Here is a 27,421-nt window from a genome sequence, read left to right on the forward strand (position 1 = left end):
GTTTATTTTCCCCTCCATGGAAATTTGGGTTTTGAAAACAAAGAGCTGGGTTACAGTATGAGTTCTGCTATCACCACTGTAAGATGATGTCCTAAAGTTCTGATCAAATGCTACTGAAAGTTACTTTAAGCCTCTGACTTTCACAGGGTTTGTTTGTGTGTGTGTGTGTGAATTTAATTATTATTTATTTTGGGTTTTTACACACAACGGGTAGGGCACTTTTAAGTTTAGTGCTAACCTTTTACAACATCTTACTGGATAGGAGATATGGGGAGGGGGGTGTGGGGTAGGGAGTGGGTGTATATCAGTTTTCATGTATATATATCAATGTAATTATGTAATTTTGTAAATTACATGTAAATACAATGTAAAAAAAATTATATATCAATGTAAACTATTACATACACAGGAAGGTCTCAGTACTTTGGTATTATAGTAAGAAGTGACACCTGATCGTGGACCATGGAAGCAGTTTAACTGTAAAAAGAGCCTGTAAGACAGCTGACTGGAGATTTCCCAAATGGAAAAGATGAGAGACATAGCAAAGCCAGGAGATCGCTAATTACCATAAAAGATACATGTATTTGGGGCTGTATACATGCACAGAACTGGGGAGGTTGCTTGAGAGAGAAACAGCTTCTCTTTTTGTCTTTGGAAAGACCAGGAATCTGACCAGACATCAAAAGAAATACAAGAGTATTGCTTAAATCTGCCCGTGCTAGCAATTACATACATGTAATGGCTACGGAGTAAACTATATGCTACAGGTTGAGAGAAAAGTTCTAGCATCAAATATCATGACCTGCATTGTAGGAACTGCCCCTCTAAATACATACAGGCATTCTTGCGCAGGCATTCTTCCTGCCTGACCTGGTAATATCTGGCAAATGAGATGTTTGAAAAGAAAGTGGAGCTCCCAACACACAGATGCTCATTTTGTGAACAGATTAAAATGCCTGTTTTTGCACGCACAAATACTTGTGCATCTAAGTGCAAGTTCACAAAACTCCATTGCACATATTAAAAGATAAAGCATTTACCAGTAAAATCTGTGGCATCACAAAAGTATCCTACAACAGCTGCGTTCTCAGTTTCAAAAACCTAAAATATTATTACACAAGTTGGACCAGCAACTCTTGGCAATCGCCTAATCCCTAACAAAGTTACACTGGTAATGCAATTAGTTACTACACATGACTGATGGTTTTAAAAACAGACTTCTCCGTTAATTCTTAGATATTTCTTTTTCCATAACTACTATCTGCTTATTTATTCTTTGTCAGGCGATATCACCACATCTGTCTGAACTAGGTGATCTGGCAAATTAAGAAAAAAGTAATTTTACTGTAAAGGTTTAATTATAAATGTGATTTTTGCTAGAGCAGATGCCACCAGGGGCTAAATCCTGGACTCAACATACTCAGTTGGAGTTCTGGACTCCAAAAGATGAAAACGCAGATTCCAAGGATATATTTAGTGGCAGACAGGCAAATTAAGAGAATGCCCAACTTCATTCTCAGTTTATGTTTCACAGATAAGGATATTCTAATCAGATTTGAGAAAATGCTGCTTTATCTCTTCAAAGTCTTTGACTTACAAAAGTAAATATAATCTCCTACCGTTTGGTTTCTCAGGTGGTGACCATTCCACAGCCAGGTCTGTAGAGCTGATGGTTCCTACCATGGGTGGGCGCAGCCATTCTGGAGGAGCTTGTGCAGTAATTACTGTTATTGGCTGGCTCTTCAAGCAGCCTCCACTAGTACAAGCTTGCACGGAAAAAACATACTTTGTAAATGGAATGAGATTCCAAATAATTGCTGAAGTTTTTAAGCCTTCATACTGACCACAAGGCTGAAGATCAGCCAAGCTAGTACATGTCAAAATGTATTTCTCTATGGGCCCAGAGTCATTGGAGAGGCTTGTCCAGTGAAGCACAACAGAATGGTGACTAACGGGGAAGACAGGATTTAAATGCAAGCTGCCTGTAGGCACCCCGGCTTTTGTTCTGTAGGTCACTGAGGGACTTCTTGTAAAACCATGGACATTGCTGGCTTGGATATAATAGGAATAGAAGGTATATGGAGATAACATGGTATCGGTGAAGGTCTGAGCAGCTAAAACAAAGAGATAAGAAAAAAATCTTATCAGTCGAACACATTAAAAATATTCTTAATTTATGTGCTTGAAATCTTTCCAGCCTTAATCCAAGACAAGGTATTTGCGTCCATTTGCATGCTCTTGAGATCATTATGAACACTGTAACTTCTCAACTTTTTTTTTTTTTTTTTAAACAGGGAAAATAACCCTCCCCTTTTCCCTTTATTATCCTCCACTGCACACTGGCATCACTAGAGAAATATTTTTTCCATTGAATTTATCCTAGTTCCAGCTTTAATCGAGAACAAGATTAATACAATTATCTTCTTATTCCTCCTTTGCCTGGAAATAATTATTTCAAATGTAAATCACCACTGATATTAGTGGATCTGACTTAGGAAAAAAACCCAAACCATTCCATAAATTTTTAGACCTTTGTTTTTGATTTATTTCACAGCATAACACCAAATACTTCATCTTTTCATGCTTTCACTTCCTCCCTTCTAAAAGAGTGCTTAATTGCTTAATAGTTCATTTGTGAAGCATTTGAGCTTGGATAACAAGTGAAACAGAAGTGTAAATAATTATTAAAAAGGTATATCCAAAGCCTATATTTACCTCCCTTGCCCCGTACATTCCGTTCCTCTAGACAGCTTTTCAGCAGCTTTTTAGCAGCCATGACCATGAATAGCTCCTGGGTATATCCCAGAAGCAGTTACACGTTTTGGTCAGCACAGCACAATATGAATTTACACACAACCATATCATGATACATTGTTTTGCCTTAAGAAATAGTGAACATCGAGTAACATATTACATGCCAGAGCATGGATGCTCTCAAACTTTTTCAAAGCAAATGGGGAGGACATAGCTTTTTCTAAGTCCTCTCTGTATGTCTGCACTGGCACATCAGCCGTGAGTATAACTTAAAGAGGACCACAAAATTACAAGTACTGTTAGATAATCAACCCTTGACATTGTTGTACAAAAGCAGCGTCAGCCCAGTAACTGCTTATAGCACTTCCACTACCTATAGTGATCACAAACTTCTTGCCGGAGCCCAGCAATAAGGATAACAAGAAAACGCGTAACCTCATCTTCAGGCCTTTCAAACCCTGGTACTTTGGGCAAGGTTCGGTTGGGACAGCTCTGCCAGCAGCAGCAATGGTTACTGCGACATCCTCGAGCATTAGTAGTGAGCAGGCAAGTGATGCAGCAGATTCTTGCCTGCAAGATCCAGCTGTTCCTTCCTCCGCTTTCAGGTTAGCATGCCACTCGCAACGGCGGGTGCAAGTACTCGAGTGTCCTGTCGAATTGTTGAGCCCTTTCTGAGCCGCATGGACACACCTACCCTGGCTGAAGAGCTTCTGGGTGCAAAAGACTGAGTACCCAAAGCTGGTTTGACACGCATTAGACAAGACTCTCGGACAGGCTGGCAAGAATCCTTGGAGTAGGAGCATGACAACCAGTTGCTGTGAAGGACACCAGCTTGCCATGCGTCCATTTTCTGATATCGTCTCCAGAGAAAAAATTAGCCACAAAGGCAGCATGACTAGAAACTTGGAGAAATGCGCTAGAAACTTGGAGAACTGCACTTTATAGGATGATAGGAACCCCATCCTATGGGCCATCAACTCAGAAGAGCCACAGAAAAGAAAAAAAGCACGTCAGAAATAAAAGAAAATAAAAAGAAAAAAAAACAGCAAGACTGGTGTCAGCAGCAGCAAGTACCACAAATCCTCATGAGATGATAGAACAGGACCCATCCCCACAGAACCCTGCTCTAGAACCATATGCTGACCTAGAACCTGATCTAGAACAACATGTGAGCTAAAACCTGCTCTGATACCTAGTATGGATTCAACAAGCGAGCTAGAAAATTATCTAGAACAGCCTCCCTGCCAAACTGTCCACTCCAAAATTCATATCTGCTCCACAAATGACTGCACCAATACCACCCCAGCTCTACAACCAAATAAACCTCAACACCCAGCCTCTGCAATGGACCTGGACTCTAGAGCCAACCTAGACTCTAGGGCCCCAGGTCTAATGCCTACAGCAAACACATTAGTCCCCTCTTTTCAAGTACGGGGATCAGGAGAGGCAGATTACCCAGAATGCTGATGTTCTCTGCAAGAAAAGTAACCAGCACCATCTCAACATTACGAGAAAGTTCTTTCAGTACTGATGAACACCTGAGCACCAGATGACAACTTTATTTCAATAACAATATAGGTTAGATAAAAGTGGATAAAGCCAAAAGGTAGAAGGTTTTACATGCCTTAGGTGACTCCAGAATGTGTTTAGCTACATTTATAAATAATTAGAACCAACATGATTTGGTGTTAGAATTGTAAAAAACTTTGGGGGTTTTCTCACATTTTAGAGCAGGTATTTCATTTTATCCTCAAGTCAAGGACCGGTATCTCCTGAGCCTCTGGGAAGCCAGAGCAGTTAGGAAAATGTTTTAATTGGGCATTCTGCAACACCATCAGCCAGATCACCAGGCCAATTTAGAAGATTATCCTTAATTTTCCTTGGGAAGTTTAATGTTTCTATAAAACTCTCATTTAGTCATAAGATAATGTTCATCCAGTTGCACTCTCAGGCATTTCATAAGTATTACAAATTCCACACTATACTGAGAAAAAAGTACAATTATCAAAAGTTCTGACAGCACTAACAATGTATTCTTGTTCTTCAAACACCAGCAGATCATTTCACATCATTAATTAGGGGGATTGCCAGGAAATGTCAAAAATTTCTTTTGAAACCAGATCTATGTTTTTACAAAATAATGTTTTGTTAAGTAGAAACATGCTGATGTCTCATTATCCAGCTAAATACTTTGGAGAGAGTGAAAAATTCTGAATGTATGTAGGTACAGTCAGGAAATAACATCCTCAACAATGTACTTGTTTTCAAGTACATCACTAAGCACAAATTTATGACTACAAAGTATAATTGCTGCTTTTTTTTTTAATTAATTCTATTTTCACTACACTTAGGCTTGTAAAACAAATTCAAGAATTGGAATATTTTCTGTTAAATCTCTAAATTTTTTGTAATGTTTCTTTCTTTCCTCTTAATCACTTAGTCCCATGATTACATTGGGTTGCATACCCTTCCTCATGGTTTGTAGTGCTGTGTCCAAATTCACAGCAGAAGCCACAAGATAATCAACTGTAACACAGCAGCACACACCAGAACATTACAATGTTAGGTGCCTTCCAAAGGATTTGCACTTCCACTGAATAATACAGTCTCTATTTTTTTTCCCCTCCAGGGTACATGCCAATAATTAGCAAGACTCAACTTCCGCAAAATATTAATGCTGCATCAGTATGAAAATGCAACAAACTAAAGAAGCTGCTAGAACAGAAGTCAAACCTTAGCAGCATTGAACCACACCTGTCATTTTAGGAAAAAAAAAAAAAAAAAACCCAAAACAAAAACAAAAACGCTTGTGTGCCACATATACATAAAAACAGTATCCAAATCCATCTCCTTTTCTTTGATAAGGGGATCAATAGGAGCACAAAGTGGCCTTTCCAGCTAGGACAGAGTGTCGAATCCTTGAGGACTGCCTTCTGAGGATCCCTTTGCAAGCCTCAACATGAGGGAAGTGGTGCTGCTAAAGGCAAATCAGGAGCTACACTGATAGCTTAACAGAAGGTGCTAAAAGTTTGAGGCCACAAAAAGCTTTCCTAATCTGTTAACAGCTTAAAACTGGGAAGATGAAAAAAGGAGTTTAAACACATCGTGGTCTCTTCCATTCACCCTAATTCTTTACCTGGGACTTTGCCTCTTCTAGATTTTGAAGCCTGCATATATTTGCAGGAAAAGTTTTCGGTGAGTCAATTTTAAAGTTTTTCTGATAAAAGAGTAAAAAATTATCAGCTATTTTGGGTGACTCAGTTTTCCAGATTTTAGACTGGGGTTTTCATTTATTTCAAGCAAAATAAATAACACAGTACAGTAACTCGCTGAAGGAAAACAGAATAATGTATTAAAAATCATAGAGAATGATGACAGAAACAAGAAATAATTAAGAAAAATTGCACAAAGATACTGAGATGTATAGATACACACGAACACAAAATCTTTGATGTCATCTTACTATAAATACTTACTATAAGGGTGGTAGTCTTCAGTTGTATAAATTTCTGCCTCATCCCTATACAGCTTGTAAGTAAGCCTGTTCGAATTTGGAGAGTCAGGGGAACTCCATGAAAGACTGATAACAGAGGAATTGAGAACCTCTCCTGTAGGAGGAGGTTGTTGGAATGGAGCTAAAATATACACAAAAACAGAGAATGTGAAAATAAAGGTAAGCAACAATCACAGAAATTTAAATAAAAATGCAAAGAAACTGCTCAGTTTTCTTCAAAGAAAAACCGTCAAGTAAACACACAGTCACCCAGGCAAGACATTAGTAGACTAAACTGAACCATCCAAATGCTCTCCAACACAATTACATGAAAAAAAATCATACATTCAAATAAATGACAAATAAACTTAATCACTTTTCCCCCCCCCAAAGTTCATCACAGTTTCCCAAACACCACTTTTCTTATTTTTTTTGTTCATGTATTTCAAGATCTCTGTAAAATGGGAACATTTTTAACTGGTCATATTACTGAAGTCTATAGCTCAAATATATTATATTTTTTCAGAGGATTCATTCAATTTTAGCATAGGCCAGGCATAACTTCCTCTAATAGAATAGAAATGGAAAGTCCAACTAACTACAAATTTTACTCAAGTGTTACAATAAGCTTACTTAATCAAATGACAAAAAAATAACGGGGCAAATTTTGAAGGTTATTTAGGCAATTCACTTCCATTTGTTTCCAATGAGATTTAAATCAATGAAAGCAAGGTGTCTAACATTTTAAAAAACAAGCTTGAGATTCTTACATACCAAAATACTATGCTGCTCTCAATTCCATTAACTTTGGAAAATGTGCTACTTAATTGCACCAGTCTTAAAGAGAAAAACAAACCTGAAGTTCACAAGCCAAAAGTCTCACATTTTCAGAAAGAATAGTCCAAGTGCTTCCTACGTCTCTTTTGTAACCCAACTGTATGATCGTGGTCCTTTCTAGAATAATGGTTATTACTCAGAAATCAAACTTCAATGGGCAGATATACACATATCATATATACACACGCGCACATAAACAGTTTTACAGTTGGACTTGATAACCTTAACAGCCTCTTCCAACCTAAATGATTCTATATTTATATTATTATTCAAGTCAGAGCACAAGTCCATATCCAGCTCCGAGATCTCCAGCCAGTGGTTTATAGGAAGGAAAGCACTACCCTCCGACCTTCAGCACAACGGGCATCCCAGAGCAAGACTGGTCTGTTTGGGCAGGTAGCAATCGCTATAGCTCGACTCAAAGGCAGACTGCCATTTCCCCATCCTCTTTACCAAGGGAGGGAAAACCAGGCAGCGCGGATGTAAAAGAAAACATTTTGGTCCAGGAATGAGAATAGCCGAGGGCAGTACATAAATCAGCATATGGAGTAAGCTATCAGGACCTGGATCCAGAACCACCCAATAAGCTTTTCTCCCTTACGTTAAGGGTTATAGGAAAATAGCAACGTTAGATTCATGTGTCTTTTCATTAATTTTTTCTCCTTCTGCTTATAAACTATCATCATCATTACATGGATATTCACTTAATATACGCATTTCACAAAAAAATAATTACAAAAATCTCTTCAGACAAGCTAACAGAAGACAAGAAGCAAAGAGTGAAGCTGCAGACAGAAAACAACATGAGGACCTCAAGCCACACAATGATAGGTATACAGACATGTCAACATCAGTGGGTCACATCATATACAGCCTTTTAACACAAATCTAAGAAGTGAGTTGAAGCTCTTTATTTAGAGTAAGATAACAAAAAGCCCTGCTTCTACTGCAGTGTCTCAGCCATGAAACAGCAGAAAATATTTCTAGAATTCATTGGATTGAACAGAACACGTAATCATCATTTCCCATTAGAAAGTGTAGGTTGTTTTGCTGCCAATCTAGAGTTTTTGAGTTCAGCTGCGTTAGGAAGTGAGTGCATGCTAAAGTGTCTATAGGATTAAAGTTTGAAAATCAAAGGAAGTGCTCCTAAACCCCTGTGGCATTTTAGAAAGTTACTCTCCAAGTAATGCATGCTTACAAGACCTGAGCAATCATAGAAAAGTAGCAGCATAATCTTCATTCTCAGACTCGCACTACTGCATATTGGTCCCAGGTGTTTGCTGTTTTGCATTTTAGATTTATAAGCAAAATACTGCATTTCAGATTTTTTATGGAGCATCTAAAATACTGTTGGGCAGAAAATTTGAAAATAGGTCTTTTCATTAAAGAGTTTTAGTTGGACAGTGACAGCAAGTTATGTTTGCTTCCTTTGGCAAAGATTTATAACCCGTAATGGTGTGTGTCAACAAAATACTGTTCTGCAATGAAAATAACCACAAATATCAAGCTAGACAAAGCTCCATATCTGTGCAAGTGCAACAAGTTAAAATATTTTGGTATGAATAACCAAAAGACTGCAATTGCTATATCATTTATGTCCAGAAGAGGACTCCGCTTGTCATTTAGAATACTGTCTGATGTATTTTTTCTAACTAAAATCTATGATATTATTTATCTATGTCATATTATTATTAATCAATTTTATAGTTGAATTGCCATTGACCTTTATCCAATGTATATCCCAACATAAATAAGTAGGTTGGTTTATGTTTGCAAAGCACTTTGAAGATGAACAGCATCATAAAAGTGCCATGTATTATTGTTATTATACGTTCAGTTGAAACATCCTACATTTTTTTTAAGAAACAACAAGCCAATCCACTATCTGCACAACGAGTAGATGCTATGCTTTTTACAGAAGAGTATGGAAGAAAAACAAAGCAAAACTAAACACTTCCAAACTTTGAGAAAAGAAGTTTCTTCTCTGGAAACAAATCAGTCTTTGTTCTATCCAATTTATAGCACCATACATTCTGCAATGCATTTTATTTGAAATTCCAACTAATTTACAATGAAATTAAAACTGGAATTAACGGGAGAGATAGCTGTCCTTGTAAACAAACTCTCTGTGCATGTACATCTCTGCTTGCAAACCTATATTGTGCACATATCACAATGATGATCATATAAGTACCTATGCAGAATACACAAATATTTTGTTGAAGGAGGATCCAGATACATTCTGCAGAGATTACTGGGAACGTCTAACCCTGTCACTACATTACGCATGGCTACCTGAGCTAACTCTCACAGTAGGACCAGTGTGGCCATTATTAACTAGGCCTGCTGACAGAAATAACCAATTAGCATCTGCAGAGTAATTTGTTCACTCGTTATGTAACTACCAAGACTGAGCTATTAACTGCGTATGGCAGTAAGGTATGTCACAAAAATGTAAGACAACTTTTTCAGAACTAGCTGAGCTCCTTCCCACACAGTTTGGCATTGCATGGTAAGATGTCTTCAAATCCTGTTTCTGAATATTGACCTGAAGACAACTTAAAAATTTCCTTTTCTTATTAAACATATTTTTTTTCTCTCCTCCTTTGTAGTGCCTGCCAGCTTAGAGACTGTGCACTGGTGAGAAAATCTGAACATTTAGTTTTGACTAATTATGATACAAAGGCTGAAATTGTGCCATCTCTTCATATCCAGGCTTACTGCAAGGGCAGAAGTGCAGATGTGCCATTGCAATGTGTTTCGTTACAACTCAAGATCTGACCCTCAACATCGCGTTAGCCTCACCTCACACACGCTGATTTAGGATGCTCTGTTACACCGCATGGCATATTTCCCAAAACTTACTGAAAAAAAGCCCCAGGAGGAAAGATTTTGAACCAGTCACCAGGAGCAGGTCTTCAACAGACCTTCGGTTCTTCAGGACCTTCTGAAGGAAGCCCTCCTGCTTCCTGTCAGGGGCAGAAAGGGGGCTAAGCTGTCAGCTGCACAAGTACCACTGCATTCCTGTGACTAAGAGGTGAACTCTGCATTGGCCACTGCAGAGAACGTGGTGGGAAGTGCAAGGGAACTACGGGCCATTACTTCTTCCCTGGGTTAGACTGCAAGCATAAGCTGTGTGCACGACACAAAGCATTCTGTACATCTCTCTAGAAAACACTCCTAAAGATGCTCACAGTGGAAAACAACCAAATTTCAGGGACCAGATATTGGGGGTGGGGTGGGAGGAGTAATGTCAAACCCAGTTTTAGTATGCTGACCTAATTTAATACTCACTAAATCAATAAAAAACCATTAATTTGAAATACATGCTTTTAAGATGCAATATCCACTTACTTTTACTGCAGCCAAATAGGTTGCGGACATCCAAATTACTAGCATCGGGAACACAGTTGTCACATTTCAAGCCAGTTACAAATTGTTTACAAAAACACTGTCCAGTAACAAGATGACAAGTCCCACTAATGGCTCCTGCAGGATGACAATTACAGTGCTGACATCTATAAACAAAAACAAATCAAGGAAGTGATCAAAACACATTAACACTTCAGTTAAGCACAGTAGGGTTTTGTTTAAAAGATTCTTGGGTAGCAAAATTAAAAAAATCATAAACAGTTCAGTGGTCTGAGACACAGTAGAAAATACATGAGCCTGATTAAAAAGAAAAAAAAAGTAACTCACAAAAAAAGGTGCCCATTATAGAAATAATCATTAACATCTCAATGCCAGAATAATATTTTAATTTAGATAAAAACTGCTTAGAATTAAAGAGCTTTTTTAATATATTGATCTATGCACACAAATTGGGTAACAGTGTTTGGTAATAACCACGTTATGCACTCAGTCCTGCAATGCTTGGTCACACACCCTTCCTAGCAGAGCTGTAGAGTACAGTGATACATATGTAACTGGTTTCATAGTTTTTTGCACAAAATACGCAACCTTCAAACAGAGGAAACCAGGCTGTTGTTACAGAAGAAATCAATTAATAATTTCTTGTCCACAAAGGCAACTTGAAAAAAATAACATGCTGCGAATAAAGGAGAATGAATATAGACAAAAATTGGGAGAAAAAAACCCTCAGATTTAAACAGTGAAAGGAAACAAAACAGTAGAAATATGACTATTGTAACAGAAAGCACATTTTCTTTGCAGCCTGATGGACAAAACTGAAAATAACTAGAAAGAATATTTAATTAAATGTGTAAGTGAAATTGTTTTTTAATTAAAAAGAACAAAAAAAAGCATTAGTATCACACAAATGACACATTTCAATTCTGTAAATCTCTCTGGCATCAGTAGAATACTTTCAGGATTAATTTATGCTCTGCCTTTTGCATATGAAACCTCAACTTGTTTTTCACTTGATATACTATTTCCCCACTGACATTCATTCATAGCAGGGATACCAATGTCAAATTATGCAAATATTCAAAGACTTGGAACATCTGAGAAGTTAAGCAATTTTTTCCTTACTGCAAATATTGTTAGGCTACCCATTGCAATACAGACTGCCATTATTAATCAGAACAGAAAACCTACACTGGTAAATAACATTTTGTACTTTAGATTCTAATTTCACTGTGTTTTGATTGCTGCAGACCAAGAGAGTTTTGAAAAAACATGGACTGGGAAAAATGTGGGTCTGTATAGAGCATCTGTTAAAAACATACTGGGAAGTCCACACTCCTCTTACCCTGAACTGGGAAAGCCAATTCTTAGGCAAAAGAAACATCAGCCTTGAGGGAATCTTTAATTACTCCAGATGCCAGGTCTCAAGATGATGAAGCAGCAAAAAGACCTCGGAGAAGTCCAAGGGAGAGGCAGTCATGCCATGTCCCCTTTGCTCTGCTAACCCTAAGGCTAGGTAAGAGCTGATGATTTATATTTGGCTGATCTTTCCTTGGCCAGTTTCACCAGATCAAGGAAATAGGTGGTGGTGGTGCCTTTGTATAAGTTACTTTGCCATTTTCCCAGTCATCACCATCACCTTGGTCTATCTCTTTCTATCTACATTTAAGGCAGAAAGAAAAGTGAGTTCAGTTATGGTTTAGATAGCAGCTTTTTAAGGCAAGGGAGAATGGAGGGGAGGGTGGAAACTGTTTTCACATTAGGACACTAAAATTCAGGTCAATAATCAGTGAAATAGACATTAAATGTGACAGATTTTTAAACAAGTTTAAGAAAACTCTTCACATACATTTTCTGCCCATCATAGAGCTCTCTGTATTAGAGTTCCTTTACTCCACAGCAGCTGGTGCTGTGTGATCTCCTGGGGAATCATTCAACACCCTTAAAAAGGCTGATAAAAGCTAAAGCTGCAAAATAAGCTGCAAATTTGTTTTATGGACTAATATCCTTTTGGGAATAAATAAAATACATTCTCTCTTGGAAACCACTATACTGTAGTTTGCTCTTTTTTACAGTCAAGAGAAAAGGGCATTTTTTTCAAACTGTATTAAGTCTTTTCATCTGTAGACAGTGCATCCAAATCCACCTTCAAACAGAGGTTTTGTTCAGACTATTTAAATGTCATGACTGTAAAAAAAAAAACAGTTTACTTACAGAAAAAATGAAGACAGAATTATTTGCTCAGTAAGATGTTACTTTAGCATTTCATAATTTCATTACATGATGATATTTAGTACCTATTTAGTTGGTGGGGGGAGTGTTAACAGAAGTGTCTCAATAGATAAAAAGTAAAAGACAAGCTTCTCTTACTGCACCTCTTATGAATAAGGGTCCCCTGAGCATTCCAGTTTTCATTATCATTCACACACGAGACAATCAAACTCACATACACGTACAGTCACAGTCACAGGTTTCAGCGCCTGGCAGGGTGGAGCTGCTGCATTCTGCTTGTTGCATTTTCTTCTAAGAAAAGTGTAGACTCCCTACCTCCACCTACACAGATCCTGCAAACAACATGCATGTCATCGTATCCTGTTCCACAGGACTACACATTATATTTGTGTAATCATATGCACCATTTTCTTAAACGGCAGAACACTAAAACTGACTTTGTTACGCATAGTTCATGTTTTTTCAGTCTGGATTAAGGATTCATTAAGTAATTTTTTAAAAGTAACTAATTCTTTGAAACTTTTAATCATGTAAGAAATATTTTCAGCATTCTTGTTAAATGCTACTTCTTTAAGACACTCCGAGTCAAATATATTTGAGTTTTATTAAAACAGAATTATATATAATCAAGGAAAACAGACTTTTAAAACGTGGAAAGAGAAATGTCAGGCCAAGATGAATTGCAATATTGATTTTGTGAGGATAAATGGTTTTTGTAATATTAATATAGAGAAACCTTTATTACATTGACTCTCTAGGTGCAGTTAAAGCCTCTCCAGCAATCTGTTTAAAATCTTCATTTTTCATCCTTATGGGAAAACCTCACTTGCTAAATGGATTTCATAAACAGTAATCTGTCAAGATATATATATATAGATAAACAATTTGTGATGTTCATTGACCAGTTCATTACAGTAAACAATACAGAGGTAAAGCATTTCAAATGTGTATCAATGCCCACAACCATTACAGATCTGTTCAGACCACTGCAAATACTCAGTATTTCTAATTCTTTAATTGCCAAGGAAATTAGCCTGCTTCATAAGATGAAATGCATTTAAAAATGTGCAGTTCCTGTTTAATCTCAAAAATATCACAGAATAAATTACTTCACATATACATTCCTCAGAGGGGCAGAATTGTAAAGCCTCACAGTCTTTGTATGTCACAACTTTTGCTTTTTTTCTGCTATTGTGCCAAGACAGATACATCTTTGCCCCTACAGATAGCTCACACCCTTTCCATTCTGTAACCACAGAGTCCTTAAAAGACCCTCAGAGCAAGGATGGTTTAAATGACTTTGCAACTTTATAGAGAAAGAAAAAGCATATTGCTCTTTTTAAGAAGATATTAACAGTTAAAGAAATGGATTAAAATAGATTAGCAAATAAAGACTTGGATTATCATTTTCAGTGGATAAACGTTTCTGCCTCAGGAACAGAGGTACATTGCCCAAGTAGATGATAACCAAAAGGAAGCCAAGCATATACAACATGAGTTAATCATGTTAATGTACTACCAGAGCAGTCTTCAATACTGTCATGAGGATTAAGTAGCATTAAGGCATTAAAGCCAACTCTGATTCAAATTCCAGAACTGTAAAAACTTTCTATCTTTACAATAAGATCAGGATCTAGATAATTCTAGACATTTCCACATTTTGAATTTCAGAATACAGCTCAAAACGCAGATAATTGAAGGCCAGTATCTAATTCAGGAAAACTATTGCTCAACACAGAGATACAAACTTCTCCATCACCTGCTAAAACTAAGGTGGGGGTAGGGCAAACAAACTCTATTCCAAGTAACTAAAAAAAAAAATCATTAATAATAAGGAAAATTTATTTAAAAGGGAACTTTAACATTACACAGATTTTATCCCTTACCATTAGAAATGACAGGAAGTGAAAATAGGAAGTCCTTATTCCTACGAATTACTTTATGTCCATTAGCAGATGCCTCTGTGACCCGCAACAGTAAAAAATAATCTCGAAAATCTCCTAATGAGTGACAGTAACATAAAAGTTAAAGTGAAAAATCTGCAGGATAATGTCAAATATATGCAAGACGACACTGATAATCACTGCCTAAAAGCATGCCTACTCCACAGTGGCTGGGGGAAAGGAACACAGGGAGGGGAATGTTGTACAGATTTTGCTTCTGCCTGTGTGTTGGTTTGTTGGGTTTTTTTAAGGCAAAAATATTAAATATAACAAAACAATTTAACACCATCAGTCTGCATGAAAATGTGATAGCATTAGAGCAGTGCAATCTTGCTGGACAATATTTAAAAGGAAATTGATATTGTGAGGATTAAGCAAGAAAGATGATCTTGGAGAAGAAAGATAGAGCAATAGTTGGAATAACAATGCACTACCTATCGATACGTTTCCCCCTTACATTCCACGGAATACATCCATGTAATTTCAGTGCACCTACAGGCCTCAGGCTACATTAGATAAACAATTTACCCTGTGGCACATAACTAAATCCTGGAAAAGAATACACCTTTTAGAAGAACAGATTTTTAAGAGGAATGGTGCTAAAAGAAATTTGGACAGGCAGGGATATCTTTTTACGTATTTTTTTTTTCCATTAAAATATCTTCCTGAGATCTTCAAAAACATTCACTGGTTATAAGAATGGCACAAAGCCTGCATTTTAATAGTCAATGATTAACACCTCAGAAACCAACACACCTTACTGAAGATGCAAAGGAAACATAAGAAACAATTACCAAATAGCTATAACATTTGATAGCATTAGCATTATACAGCTTTCGTGTTGTTTCTGCCTAAATCTGTGGCAAAACTTCTATTTCCTTCAGCTCTTGGGAGCACAGAGGGTTGTATAACATACCACACAAATCAGAGTGCACACATGAATTCAAAGAAGGATTAATGCAACTAGAGCACCTCTTTTCATTGTCACCAAACCTTCAAATGAGCTACTATGTGAAAAATGTAACGAGGTTGTAAGTGACCCATAAAAAAAAAAAAAACCACCAAAACAAACAAACAAAAAAACCCCAAACAACCCACTCACCTCCCTGTGACAGAGTCAAATCCAAAATAAAGTTCTTTGCAACGTTCACATGTCTGTCCTGTTACAGAGGCATCTTGGCAAATACATTGGCCAGTTAGTTTATCACAGATTTGATTCACTGAGCCAGCTACGTGGCACAGGCATGGCAGACAGCCAGCGATACTGGATGGAGAAAAATAAAAACCTGAAAGAGAAAGGGATTTTGAGAACAGACAATATGCAAAAAGTGAACACAGTAAGACTATTAACTTGTGTATAACTGGGGATGAAAGAACAGAACCAAAGCTTAGGTAACACACATCAACTCAAAGCAACATAGTCATCCTGCCGAGCTGAGCTAAATCTTCTCATTGGCACTTTGTAAAGCTATTATTCATCCTCCAGTTGCCAAATCCCATTTTTTATTCTCTCTCTTCAGACTTTATTTTAGATAGAACAAATGCAAAATAGGGGGAGCACATTAACATGTCTGTGTGGAAAGTAAAGACCCAAGGACATGAGAGGTAGTAATGAATGTACCACAAGCAGTAAAAACAAAAAAAATAATGTAAGAGAACAGACATTTGTCCATTCTGGTCTTGGATCTCATCTCTGACAACAGCCAGCTGCAAAATACAAGAAATGCACATTTTGTAGAAAAGTCTCACTCTTTCTCAACCAGTGGCTGGTTTAATCTCTGAAACATGTTGATGTTTCTTAGGAAAAACTACAGCTGATGAGCATTCCCAGGTCTATGTGAAATTTGTATTTTATACCTCCTCACACAGAGCTTGTATCACACACAAACACTTTTACAGAAACTAATAAACTGATGAAAAAAAGTAATTATCTGCTATTAAAAAACTTTCATTCTGAATCCAGTCCTTCTGTTCCTGTATTATTTCCAATTATAAACTGAAGTATTCACTTCATCTTCCCCACAGTGTATTTGGTATGCTTCTACTATACTATCTTTCATCCTATTGTCCTCACAAGTAATCTTAATCTATGCAAGTCTCTAACACATTATTGATAAATATAGTTAGAGTTTATACACCACTAATATGGTCATTGAAGAACATACCCATTATCCACAGCCTCACCTGAAATTCCAAACAAAAGAGCTTTTACACACATTTCTTTAATGATGCTGTACTATTTGCATAATCTGTTTTGCCACGTATGGTCTTATTCCACTCTCATTATTTCTTTTCTACATGTCTGACCAGAATACAATTCAAGTAACAGCATATCAGTAAGAAATATACATCACTTTCCAAAATAATTGTCTATTTTTACCTGATTATTAATAGCCATTTAACTGCAGGTCTCACACTTTTTTTTTTATTTTATTTTTTTTTATTTTAGTGGTACAGTATGAGAGTTCTGCAAATTATGGTGGTGACAGTATTAGCTAGCACTAGTCAACTACAAGTACCTATCGTTGAACATAAATATTAAGACACGGCCACTGATAGGAGTTTCCATCTCTGTCAGCTGGTTACTACTAATTATTATTGCATAACTTCAATAGAAGAATTTCAACCATTACTCAAATACACTGCATTTGCACAGAGTTCTCAGACACTTTTCCCCTCTCTCCAGATAAAGTTCAATCATATTCTTAGTCATGTTCTCAGTTACCGTATCTTTTCTGTTGTGCAATAACTTCCTGATGTCCTGCTTTATTATAAAAGAACCCAAAATCGTATTGTAACTTGTCATATCACCCAAGGCCTTATTATTTATTTTTTTGTTACAAGAGATAGCTTTATATATACACCCCTAGGGTGGTATTCTCTGTCTTTGCAGCAGTGATGCGCTGTGAGCTCATATCCAAATAGCAGAGGAACTAAACAAATTGAAAACATTAGAATTTTACTGCTCAAATCTTTGTTCAAGTTTAGCCTCTGGTCCTCAGCGAGATAAATCTCAAGTGGACAGTGAAGTGATATCAGTCTCCAGTTAACATACATTCGCATCATAAAAAACCCTGCTGTTGGCACTTTATTCCGGAGAGGCCCAGAACTGAGCCACCACAGAGACAGAATAGCTTGAAGTTATTAGCGAGGCAGCATGTATTATCTCATACTGCAGTTGTCTGTGCAGTACAGCGCCCATCCTGTGCATAAATAGAGGAGACCATTTCCCAGCAATGTCACTCTTGAGCACAATGAACGACTCCACTCAAAGAACGTAACAAGAAGATGGGAAACAACTTCAAGCCTGGACTCCTGCAGAAGGTCAAAGCACTTCTTCAGGCCCCAGTTTATAGCTGTAGTAAATGATAAGCACTCAGGCTAAAACAAATGCTTGTCCATCTGAAATTTTGCATGAAACTAATGTTTAAGGAAAGACTATAGCGGGTAAATAAGCACATCTCTAGAAGCTAAAAATCATTTTAGGTGAGCAGGACTGATCACTACAGCATATATTATTTTTGTCATAGCAGTGAAATTCACAATTATAAAGAATCTGTACCTTAATGTTAAACACAACTTGGCTCTTCTAATGTCATACCACCTGAACTGCTGCAAAGCAGTGAAGGATTTTGTAGGAATTTTTTCTATATATAATAATCTTTTAGAAACACTTTAAAAGTTTAACTGAGTTTCTGGATAGTACCACAATATTTTATTTTATTTTCAGAAATAACAAGTAAAATTTTTTTACAGTAAAATTGAGGGATAGGAAAATGGGAGGAGGTCCTTCCCCCAACTAATTTATAAGTAAATTAACATGATTAAATGTAGACAAAGAGAGAAGAGACACTGGATTGCATACTGTTTGTCGTAAGCATTATTATTATTTACTTCCACCACCTAGAATTTGGCAGGAAAGAGTAAGAAACAACTTAATGCAAGCTTAATTTACAGCAAGGTTAGAAGGGCTCATAAAAGTTGCTTTATGAAGGATCCACTGTTGTATAATAGAGCCAATTTCCAATTTCAAGACAGCCACTGCAAATCTCTCCAAGATCTACGTATATAACTAGTATTATGCTTATTCTTTTTCAGATTTTTTTTCACTTCAACCATAACTGATCACATTTGTCAATCAAATATACTCTTCAAAAGGAAGAATGAAAGTCATAGCAAAGTATACAGCTTCCTTTTTAAATCATACTCTTACTTCTCCCACTGTGTATCTCATGGAAAAGGAAGACCCGAACAATTCTTTAGCACTTTGACATCCTTACTAACTCCGGTGGCAATGCTCATTTCTTGGCAATGCTCATTTCTTAACCACAATCCCTGCTTCAAAGTGCAGTTTAACACCGACAAAGTTGTCACAACATACCTCACGCTCTTCTGGCCAAGAGGAGAGGTAAGCCATACACAAAACCTCAGCATTGGTGCCCAGCCACACATCCTACATGCTACAGCTTTGCCATAGTATGTACCACTCCCGCTCCATGAAAAGGTGTAGTCACTGAGTTAAGAACTTAAAAATACCTTTTTTCTTTTTTTTTTTTTTTTTTTTTTTTAAAACGGATTTACTGCTTTCATGACAGGATCCAAGACCTGTGTTGAACAGGATTTGTATGGCACAAATCCCAGTTGGTGTGGCAACACAGTCCCAGAATGAGGCAGTAACAAACTATCTGGGGGCTGTAAAGGTCTGTTTTCTACAACCGCAACCTAGGACATCTCAAAGCCTATACACAAGGGGAAGCTACTCTTTTGTTTGGTTTCATGTTAGAATCAAGTGTTCCTTTCTGCATACACCATGAGTTGTACATGAATGTACAAAAACATACAAAAACCTAGCAAAAAGGTAAGTTATATAAGAACAAACTGGAAGACAGCAGGTCATGGGTACAGCCTAACAGATGAAACACATGGCTGAATTCTCCAGAAAGTGTCATTTGGATATTTTTTTTAAAATCTCATGATAAAATAATTTCCCAAAGTTATATCCAGTTTGAATTTTTCTCCGTTGGCAACACTTCCTGTATTAAGATTATGGTAACTTTTGGAAATCTTTCAGATTTTATTAAAGCACAGAAAAGATATGCTACAGTAGGATGTTATTTTAAATACAGCTAACTATAACAGACTTATAATTGCACAGAATTGGGGGAATTAAAAAAAAAAAAAAAAAAAGAAACATGACTTGTATTCCACTGAGGAAAGTGTGACCACAGAGTTGAAATGTCCCAATAGCCTGAAAAATCCTCAGGGTGTTTTTAGGGCTGCCAGTTTTAACTAGTTAATTGTGTGCTTTTAATTAGGCCTATGTTGGCTTCATATATACTTGGAGTATGTTTTCTTATCTTTGTCCCAAGGCAAAGCCATGGGACCTGTTTAGATTAGTTAAAACCAGTTAAACTTTCCATACTTCAACTTAATACCAGTATTACTAGCAGGTTTTACTCACCCCTGTTTTATAGAAAACTGTCCTTTGGAATATACTAACAAAAAATATTTCTATAAAATCTAGATATATTAAAAAATGTCTAAAAGAGCTCACACTGGGACCAACACTACAACGTCAGTGAAAATACCGTAGAACACTCTATTACACTAAGAGCAATACAACACCTTTGCAATAAGGATTTACACTTTCACTTGCCAGAGCTCAATGTTTAGCACGTAAATGTTTATACTTACTACTTAGAATATATATTTATTTTTTTTAACAGGAACCATTGCGGAAGTATTCCTCTGAGTGCCATGTAAGCTTTTCTACAAACCAGTCTGTTCATACTATCAATTAAACCTTTTTAAACCATTTAGTTCTGCATAAACCCTGGCCTTTCTTTTTCAAGGACAAGGGCGGTCACTGACTCTGGAAGCCTTGACATCACTCCTCTGCCGATCACTGATTAAGTGGCTGCTGTAGAGGGTTAGCAGGTCAAATAGCACTGGAGGAGGAACTAAGAAAAACAGAACGCTGCCTTATTTATTAGTATACGTACCTAAAATAATTTAAATGAAAGTATTTTTAAAAATACTTAATGGAGGTTAAGCAGCTTTTTTAACCTCTGTTCAAATTATTGAATGGCATATTAAAACCAATGGTGCTATAATGTACCTCTTAATGTGACCTGCTACTTTAATAAATTGCATATGTATTTAACTTGAACTAAATCTATCTGTTTAATATTATTATAAGGGTAGGTTAATATTACCTATAGTTTCATTTTACCCACCTACTTTTTAAAAGAAAAGCATTAAGATATAACTACAGAGCTTCCTACTTACAACGAATATTTAAACTGTTTACAGTAATATGGTTCAAGATTTTATACTGATATGTAGGAACTGCAGTATCACCTACTTGTAGGGCCAAGCTGTAATTAGTCCTTGTGAAAGCCAGCACATCCTCAACACAGCAAGGCAGGTGAATGTTTTTAGAGCGGCATGTTTGCCAGCCTCATCAAAGTTTAAGCAACCACCCCTGTGCCCCTCACCATGTTCAGCTTTATGCTTGAAGTGTCACTCCTGAACAGCTTGCACTCCACCTTCCAAATCCACATTTTTCATTACAAGGATAGCTGCTGTTCATCAAACTATGCCAGTTTACCTTTTGTTCAGTGAACAGGCCATGATGATTTGTGTATTTTCTTGATACCTACAAGAACTAGTCTAAGCTTATTTGGGGCACGTTGAAACTGCAGTAATAACACAGATTATACAATCTCTGGCAATACAATAAATATTTGATGGCAGTCAGGATGTTTAATACTTCCTTCTTGCTCACACAAGAAGAAACGGAAGAATAATAAGTCAGAGACATGTCAGGCATGAAGCTCTCTAAACACATATTAAAAACTGTAGGAACTATGATGATATCAAACAAAGCAAAACTTACTACATCAAATAGATTGTCTTCCAAATTCCTTACCTGGTTTACACTCATTACACCTTCTCCCCTGACGCTGAGGCAAACAGACACACTGTCCAGAAACATGGTCACAAACTGTTCCTGCCAATGTGCCCAGAGCGTCACAGTCACAACGCTGGCAGCCAAGGAGGTTGCTCCTGCTGAGGTTGTACGTATGAAGCATGCACTGATTGCACCGAAGGCCAGTTACACCAGCTTTGCAAGGACACTGTCCTGTCAATTTGTCACAAAGCAGAGAGCCATTTACTGTACCTGCCTTATCACAGTTACATGGCAGACAAACGAAGGAATGATTTTCCTGTACTTTGTGGTAGCCATCTAGGCATTCATCACATTGTCTTCCTCCAATATTTGGTTTACATGCACATTGCCCTGTCTTCGCATCGCACACAGTTCCAGAAAACGACCCTGCAACATTGCATTCACAAGCCTTACAGCCAGTTACATCCAGCCCATAGAAGTTGTCCATGCAGGTGTCACAGCGAAGCCCTTTCACTCGTTCTTTACAATTGCACTGCCCAGAAAGAGGGTTACAGAATTGGTTCACTGAGCCATGGCTGTTGCACCAACAAGGCTCACATCCATCTTCATTAGAATATCTGAGAGCTTTAAATCCAAAATTGCAACTATCACACCTAAGACCTGGAAAGAGAAAAGGTATTAATAAAGAAAAGCTGAAAAGCTATTAATTTCAGTTTTAAAGAAGGGTAAGTGTACTGCACGTGGGGGGAGAAAAGAGAAAGGGAAGGACTAATACTCTTCACCAGCATAATTAACAGGAATGACAGGGCTGCACAAATCAATTGAGTAACAGTGGCATCCCAAAAATCTGTTTACTTTTCCAATTTGTTTCAGAAGCGATGCGTTTCTGCTGACTTCTCAATACAATTTAAGATACCTCTGCAAGAGATTCTTTGTAACATTTCTAAGACAAACCAGAATTAATCTCTTTGTCCCCCAGAACAGCACCTGTTGCACAATCAATGCTTACGTGAACTCTTCACCCTATATTGTAGAAATGCAATATACAGGGAATTGCACTGTGGTCTCAATCTGTTCTGATAACAGATTTATATATTGTATTAAAAAAACTCAAATACACTCTAGGACAACACAGGTTAGACCAATTACGATGAACGATATACTTAAATGTAATCAATGTTAAAACTGAAGTACAGTATTATGTTAGTGTTTATTGTTAGCCCTTACTGAAAGCAGAAAATGTTTTCCATAATCCAAAATGAAATATTTTTATCTAAATGTATTATTTAGTTAACTCCCACAGTACATTAAAATCTAAACTGTTTTCTTCATGCTTTATCCTATAGTTTTATTAGCTTTGCTTTCAAAGTCATCGCTCGTTTTATCCCTGCCCCAAGGGATGGCATTTGTATTTTAGTTTATAAAATGTACATTACAAGAAAGCAAACCAGATTATTATATGAAAAATGCAAATTCAGTTATGTATTTTCCCTTGCAATGGGAAAATCCTTCACTATGCAGCCATCACTTAATTGTTGCACATAGAAAAATGTAAATACAACATTCTAGCAAAATACTGTCATTTTTTTAAAAAATACTAATCCATATAAAAATACATCTAGCAACTTACATGTAGAAAAATAAAACTAAAAATGGTAGGAAATGCATTATACATACGGATAAAAACTCAAAAACTCCAACAGAAGGCAAGTTCCTTTAACAGTGATGAATGACTCACCTAAGGCATATCATTTAATTTCAATAAGGAAAATAAAAAAGGACCACTATTGCTGCAAATTTTAAAAATAACTGTATTGTTAACAAGAATTATGACTCATTTTGAACTATTAAAATTGGTCTACATGGATTCATATCATATCAGTTTTAAAAATATGCGCAGTGCTTATTTGAATATGCCATACATATTCCTGACAGGTAATCTATTCCTAACGATACTGAGGAAGGCCTACAGGGCATCACATTCAATGTTAACAAGTACAGGGGAGTTAGCACGTTTGGCATTTAATTCACATTCTTCTACCTTTTTATTCTAGATGAATGACCTACTTTAATAAAATTATTGGTGCTAATGTATTTTACTGGTGATAGAATCATTAGTAAGATTTAACAGTTGTGTTAACTCTAACAGTTCATGTTTCATAACAGTGCAGTCCATAGTTGCATTTTTTCTGTTATCGTGTTTGTTTAAATAGATAAAATGGCAATAGACAGACTGCTCTTAAAACCAATTTAGAAATCCAAAGAGGAAGGCTCTTTGTTAAATTTCGCTGCACACGTTCCAACATACAGAAGCTTATTTACGATTGGTTTGGAAAACAAAAAAGGGAATCCAGTCTGGAAAGAATTAGGTCTTTATCCTGCAAACACACACTTGCATAACTACTGCCCCCCACCATTGTTACAGATACATTTGCAAAAAGCATAGATTTACATGGGTTTTGTATTACCATTTCAGGGGAAGTAAAAATAAATCTTACCATATTCATCAAAGGGAGAGAATATTTAAAATATTATGTAGACAAATACATGAGAACCAGACTCTGCATTTTGGGTATACCAAGCTTCCACTGAGTTAAGAAAGGTTTTCATAGAGGCAAATGTGAAATGTAGGCAAAGAATATATAATTAAGAATGCTCTGAAGTCTTTTTTGTGGAACTTAGAAAGCAGGCTTAAGATGCACAGAGGTTGTTTTTTTTTACTCTTGACACCCTTTTTGATCATATAGTAAACATAGGTACTTGGTATTGCACAGGAAAGGACAGAAACTGTTCAGGCTTATGTCTGTTTAGAGTTATTTTCATTATTTGTGGTTATTTTGTAGTACCTTTTGGAAATTGGGAGAAGGAAGAAACAAAGACTCAGAATATTGTAAATAAGTCACTATTCATAAGTCAGTGAGTCATAAATTAACATATTGAACACTAAATACAATCCACAATCATGTTTAGCTAAAGAAAAAAAAAAACAGATTACTAACTGTGTTAATAACAAAGCAGAAAAGGACCTCTCTTTTTCTTTTTTGGAAACATGCATAGCCCAAGACATGTACAGTTACCATGCAAGGCTCACTTTATCAGGAAATTCTCCTTGCATAATATTCCCATACATCAACATTTCAAAGTGTATTATATATACTGTGTATTTTGGGCACTTGATAAATTTTGTCCTTATGTGGCTGTGGCTCCCCTCAAATATGCTGGAAGTAATAAATTGCTATAATCAAATCTAATTTCTGAAAAATACCTGTGGGAGTAACAAACAAAAAAGCACGTCTTGTAAAAAAATGATAAATAACACAGAAGGTAGCAGTTTATTATAATCAGTTTGGCATTGAATTACAAAATTAAAATTATGTGGCCCTTGATAACTAACCCTAGCTATGTACATGATCTGTGGAATTATGTTGACTTATTTTGCATTTCATAGGAACAGTTCAAAGAAATATAATAGAAAAAAAATGGATAGATTTATCACAAAGGACCCTGTAGCACAGAATATTTTGAGAAAAAAATCCATTTATTTTGGTCTATTAAGAAAACTAGCATGGAAACGATTTGCTTAGAACTCATTAAGTATAAAACATTTTGAAAAAGTGTTAATTTCCTAAAAGAAACATCTATGCAGTAAGCAAATTACATTATTTCTGTGACTTATTAGTATGGAACTATGTAAGCTAATGGAGCTATGCCATAAAGAAACTTCTAAAGGGTTGATTAAACTAAGCTTCAAGCTGTAGTTTGATAGAATTATTAAATTAATAATTTTTCAACAGTTAATTTCATTCATTTTTATAAACTGCCTTCAGCAAAGAAGTTTGCTATACTTCTCATTTAGAAATCAAGTGTGTGTTATTTCCAGAGAAAACAAGAAAAATGGCTCCAAACTCTTGCATTACACATACCAATAACATTCGCTTTGCACTTGCACTGGCCTGAATTTTGGTGACAGGTAATATCTCCATTGACTGTCCCAGAGGTATTACAGTTACAGGGACTGCAGCCATCAGGGTTTGACTGTTGCAGATTGTAGAATCCTTCCTGGCACTGATTGCATTGTCTGCCAGACACATGTCTCTTACAATTACACTGGCCTCCAATCTAGAAAGATACAAAATATTATAAAATAATGAACATATCTATTTTTAGATGATACATTCATTAGCAACAAGAATGGGAGTATGAGTTGGGGAGGAAAAAACTTTAAATGGAATGAAAAAATAAGCCTGTGTAACATATACTTTTTTAATTTGTTGAGAGAAAAAAAGGAAATATTAAACAGAGTGTAACTATTCAATTTTTAAATAGAGTTTAAAAGTCCTGTTCATTCAAAACAGAAGGAAAAAAGACTTGACCAAATGTGGCAATGTCTACCATTCAGACAGAGAAAACTGCAAAGAATAATTACAAAATTGTACTGTATAAGTAATGACGTCTATTAAAATGACGGTATTTTTTTGAATCACAGTTACTACAGAATACTGTATTATGTTTAAAGGTCAATTTTGAATTTTTTTTTGTTCAGACCATATGCTTATTTCTTTTATTGAAACTGTTAGTTGAATAAGAATGAAAGAAAATTGAAAGATTTCCTTTCTGATCACTCATCCAAGGTAAATTTTCTCTTGCTTTACGGAAAGATGTGACCCAACAGCTCAGGATCTGAAACTCTCTCCCTCTTTTCTTGGTTCAGCTGGGATCCAAGTGTTCCACTTCAATGGTGGGATATAAAGGCCCTCTCCTACTCCCTAAATGGGTGGCATTGCTATTTGGAAGGAGCTGAAGCATCCTTTGTTATGCCTGGGCCATGATCTGGGAGTAATCTTGTGCAAGACTAAAGGGCTCCTGAAAAGCCATCTCCATTTCAAACCTCTAATAGCCAGAAAAAAAACAAGCAAAACAATCTCTATATTCATCACTTTCCAATATGGTGGGAGAACTGACGATAGGGAAAGCACAATGGCAGAAGGATGGGGAAATGAATGGAAGACATCAGTCAATACACCACACAGAGAGAACAGGGTGCCAAAGCAACGCAGACATGCAGGACATGTGAACTAGTAAAAGGTTTAGGATTCATAATCAAGGAAAAAAAGACTAACTTTTCTAACTCCAGTGTACTAGGGAGTGCAGAGATGGCAGCAAACAATTTTTACGTTATAAGAAATTTTTTGGGTCATTGTATTTTTTCAGTGCAAATATTTACAAATATGAAAAAGTACAGTGATTCAAAACCAGTTATTCATCTACAACAGCAACAGCTATAGTGCAATGTACTTTGCTTGTAGTTCAATGAACTTTGCTTTTAATTAGCTACCAGAACAAAAATTTCTCTTAACAGTTCTCTTTTTCATTTTAAACCTATGAATAAAGCAAAGCTAAAACAACAGGAGGGTCCTGTGGCGTTAGAGACAAAGGCACTTGAAAATTCCCCTTAAACGTTATTATCACACCCTCCAATCTACAATGAAGCTCTAAGCTTTATTAATACAAGACAGAGTATTTCAACATCTAATAGGAAATTCTTAGTGTAGAAAACACTGAATGAAGGTTAAAGAAGCATGTATTCCTACCCCTTCCTGATAAAAGGATTCTGTAGTCCAATAAAACCTCTTCAATATGCATTTGTGACAAAGATCATCTACTGATGTACCAATCGCATTTTTCAGGAAGGTGAAGATATTAAAAAGGCAAGAAAACAATATTTTATAAAAGTCCAGACAACAGCAAGTACAAAAAGGTAAGAGTTAAGAGACCACAACAGCAGAAAACACAGCAACAAGGATTTTCAAGTTATTCCCTTTTAGACCAGATTTGATCTAGACATATATTTTATTGTAAGGACCCAGTCATGCATCTCAG

The 27,421-nt window shown here is 36.4% G+C and overlaps 1 protein-coding gene across 1 annotated transcript in view; it reads right to left on the reverse strand.

Annotated features, from left to right (window-relative positions):
• The window catches only part of USH2A (usherin), a 391,715-nt gene that overhangs the window by 299,585 nt on the left and 64,709 nt on the right, over nucleotides 1–27,421 (reverse strand). Inside the window, exons 11-16 of the mRNA XM_040612018.1 lie at nucleotides 25,465–25,660; nucleotides 21,560–22,201; nucleotides 15,731–15,914; nucleotides 10,439–10,602; nucleotides 6,231–6,389; nucleotides 1,620–2,114 (exon numbers count right to left, since the gene is read on the reverse strand). Coding sequence (XP_040467952.1) covers nucleotides 1,620–2,114; nucleotides 6,231–6,389; nucleotides 10,439–10,602; nucleotides 15,731–15,914; nucleotides 21,560–22,201; nucleotides 25,465–25,660 — 1,840 coding nt within the window. The remainder of the gene's footprint in view (nucleotides 1–1,619; nucleotides 2,115–6,230; nucleotides 6,390–10,438; nucleotides 10,603–15,730; nucleotides 15,915–21,559; nucleotides 22,202–25,464; nucleotides 25,661–27,421) is intronic.

The sequence above is a fragment of the Falco naumanni genome, chromosome 12 (assembly GCF_017639655.2).
Source record: "Falco naumanni isolate bFalNau1 chromosome 12, bFalNau1.pat, whole genome shotgun sequence".
In the NCBI taxonomy this organism is placed as follows: Eukaryota; Metazoa; Chordata; class Aves; order Falconiformes; family Falconidae; genus Falco; species Falco naumanni.